This window comes from Pinus tabuliformis, chromosome 2_1 (genome assembly GCF_031772625.1).
Source record: "Pinus tabuliformis cultivar Carrire ecotype Pingquan chromosome 2_1, CPIR1, whole genome shotgun sequence".
NCBI lineage: Eukaryota > Viridiplantae > Streptophyta > Pinopsida > Pinales > Pinaceae > Pinus > Pinus tabuliformis.
Genome location: NC_142299.1, coordinates 463766831 through 463769501, shown reverse-complemented (window position 1 = coordinate 463769501; position 2671 = coordinate 463766831). Strand labels below are relative to the sequence as shown.

The 2671-nt window shown below is 40.1% G+C and overlaps 1 protein-coding gene across 1 annotated transcript; it reads left to right on the top strand.

The window, feature by feature from the left end:
• The first annotated feature begins 1146 nt into the window (after positions 1-1146).
• On the top strand, positions 1147-1584 carry LOC149200932 (uncharacterized). The gene has a single exon (XM_089401125.1). The coding sequence runs from the start codon at positions 1147-1149 to the stop codon at positions 1582-1584; it is 438 nt and encodes a 145-aa protein (XP_089257251.1).
• The last annotated feature ends 1087 nt before the right edge of the window (positions 1585-2671 follow it).

The window sequence follows — 2671 nt, the reverse complement described above, 5'->3', positions numbered from 1 at the left end:
CTGTGAAACTCTCTGGAAGGGTGTTAGGGACCCCTTAGGCCCTCTCTAAACCTTCCCAACCTCCTCCAAGCATTTCCTCTCGCCAATCCACCTCTGCACAGTCAAAACCAGTTAAAAGCACATGCATGATAATTCTAACAACTTATTCAAAAATACAAAAAGATGTTTCTTTTAGATGTTAATGTAGAAGTAGCTTAGACACATGCATTTTACCTTCCTAGAAGTCAATGGCATCTCTTTCAATAGCTTGCATCCTCTTTCTTGCATCAGTAGGGCTAGCTGGTAAAATTAGGGTTTGCTAGGGTTTACATTTCCTTTCAGCTTTCCAGTTTCTTTCTGCAAGTAGATTAGCCTTCTTTGAGTTAGCTTTCGTCCATCAGTTAAAAAGCTTCTTCTAAGAGCTCATAGAAGTTGGCTTAAGCTCCTAGCGGACTTGTGCCAGCTCACCAAGTGACAGCTATGGCAAGAGCTAGTACTTGTGCATACAACACCGTTGCTTCCAAGTTTGTTACGAACTACCAGGTTGATAAAATTAAAGAAGGGAGTTCTAGGAGTTGTAGCATTATTGCTGCAATACTGGGGCTCACCACTCTTTTTGGCTATCACTGGCCGACCTTGTTCAAATATTGTGTCAAGGTCGTATAGTAATGCAATCCTTGTCAAATATTCACAAAGAAAATGTGCGCCCCTCCGACCCTATTGCACCCAGTAGTTTTCGTTGGCCCATTTGGTAAATGGGGAATCGACTTCATCACCTGGAATCCCATTTCCTCTGTTGGACACAACTATATCATAGTAGCTGTGGACTATTTTACGAAATGGGCCAAAGCCCTTCCTACCTACAACGCCGATGGAGAAACTGCGGTGCTATTCCTATTTAATCAGGTTATCTGTCGTTTTGGTGTACCCAGTACAATCGTTACAAACCATGGATCTCACTTCCAGAACCATATGATGTCTGATTTAACATCGCTACTTGGATTCCATCAGGATCAATCTTCTTCCTACTACCCCTAAGCTAATGGTCAAGTAGAAGCCATAAATGGCATCTTGAAAACCATGATCCAAAGGTTGGTAGGAAACCATAAAACCAATTGGCACCCAATGTTATATTCTACATTATGGGAATACCGAACTTCAGTAAAGATGGCCATGGGCTTTACACCCTTTCAACTGGTGTACAGCCTAGAAGTTGTTCTACCGATTGAGTGTCAGATCCCTTCCCTGAAACTAGTCGTTGAACTACTACCCGACACTACTACTGAAGAAGAACGCTTACTATACCTTTCTCAGTTGGATGAAACCCGTCGAGATGCCGAACTGGCACTCGAAGCTCATAAGCGCCAGGTCAAATCCCAATACGACAAAAAGGTTAAGCTTCATTCTTACCAAGAGGGCGACCTCGTGTTAGTCTATGATCAAAAACACGATCTCTTGGGGGCAGGCACACTCCAACCGTTATGGCTAGGTCCCTACATCGTTACGAAAGTCCTCTCAAAAGGGGCATACGAATTACAGGACTGGGAAGGAGTCCCGCTCAAGGAGCCCAGGAATGGGCTCTACTTAAAGAAGTATTATGCCTAGTATGGCACCAGGCATATACTTCGGAAATAGAGCACTATTAGGGATATTTTATTGCTCTTTAAAAAATATAAACATCCCCTAGCTTTTGTCCTTGCGCTCGTTAAATCTATGCAACGATAAATAGACCACTTTTGGAGACATTTTATCTCTCTTTAAAAAATATAAACACCTCTGAGTTTTTGTGGTAGAGCTTGTTAAACATATATACCACAACCCGTAAAGCATTTTTTTGGGATATTTTATCGCTCTTTAAACAATACAAATATCCCCGAGTTTTTCATCCTTTTCACTCATTAAATATATGAAAACGATGCTTTGAGCACCTCTTTTTTGATCTAGTTCCATCTCATAAACTGAAAAAGACCAAATGGAGCATCCTTTTTAGGCACTTTTTTCTCGCTCTTTAAACTAAAAAAATCCTGAGTTGTGTCTTACTGCTCGTTAAACATGCTAAAGATGACCCGAGCATTCTTTCAGGTGATTTTTCAAGCTCGTTAAAAAATGAAAAATCCTGAGTTTTTGTTACTAAGCTCGTTAAAGTGTTACGACAAAACACAAGTTTAGTCCGCCGCCTCATACTCGTAACAAAATGAGGTCGACATCTATTGGAAAAAGGTTTCTCTTTATCCGGGTCCAGTAGATTAAAAATGGAAAAGTAACCAATACGAGTATACTATTAACCTTTTGTCGCACCCATTTAACAACTATGACAAAGGGACCACCATGGAGTCTCTCTTTACGATCTTTTCAGACTCTCTAAAAATGAAAACATCACCAAGTTGTCTAGTCTAGACTCTTTAAATACATAGACAAGATATAGAGTCGTTCTTTTTACGATAATTTTTAGACTCTTAAAAGATGAAAAAATAGACAAGTTTCCCTGTCTGGACTCATTAAACTAATCAGATAGGGCAAAGAGTCATTCTTTTTGTGATCCTTTTCAGACTCTCTAAACATGAAAAGATCGATGAGTTTACCCATTTGGACTCATTAAAAATCAGACAAGGAAAATGGAAATACAACCATATCTTGAAGCGTGGTTTGGCAGCAAAAGTTCCCTTGAACATGGCACTCCCTCAGATAAACC

Coding starts and splice junctions, on each gene's coding strand:
- LOC149200932 (XM_089401125.1), top strand. CDS start 1,147: ATGGCCATGGGCTTTACACCCTTTCAACTGGTGTACAGCCTAGAAGTT.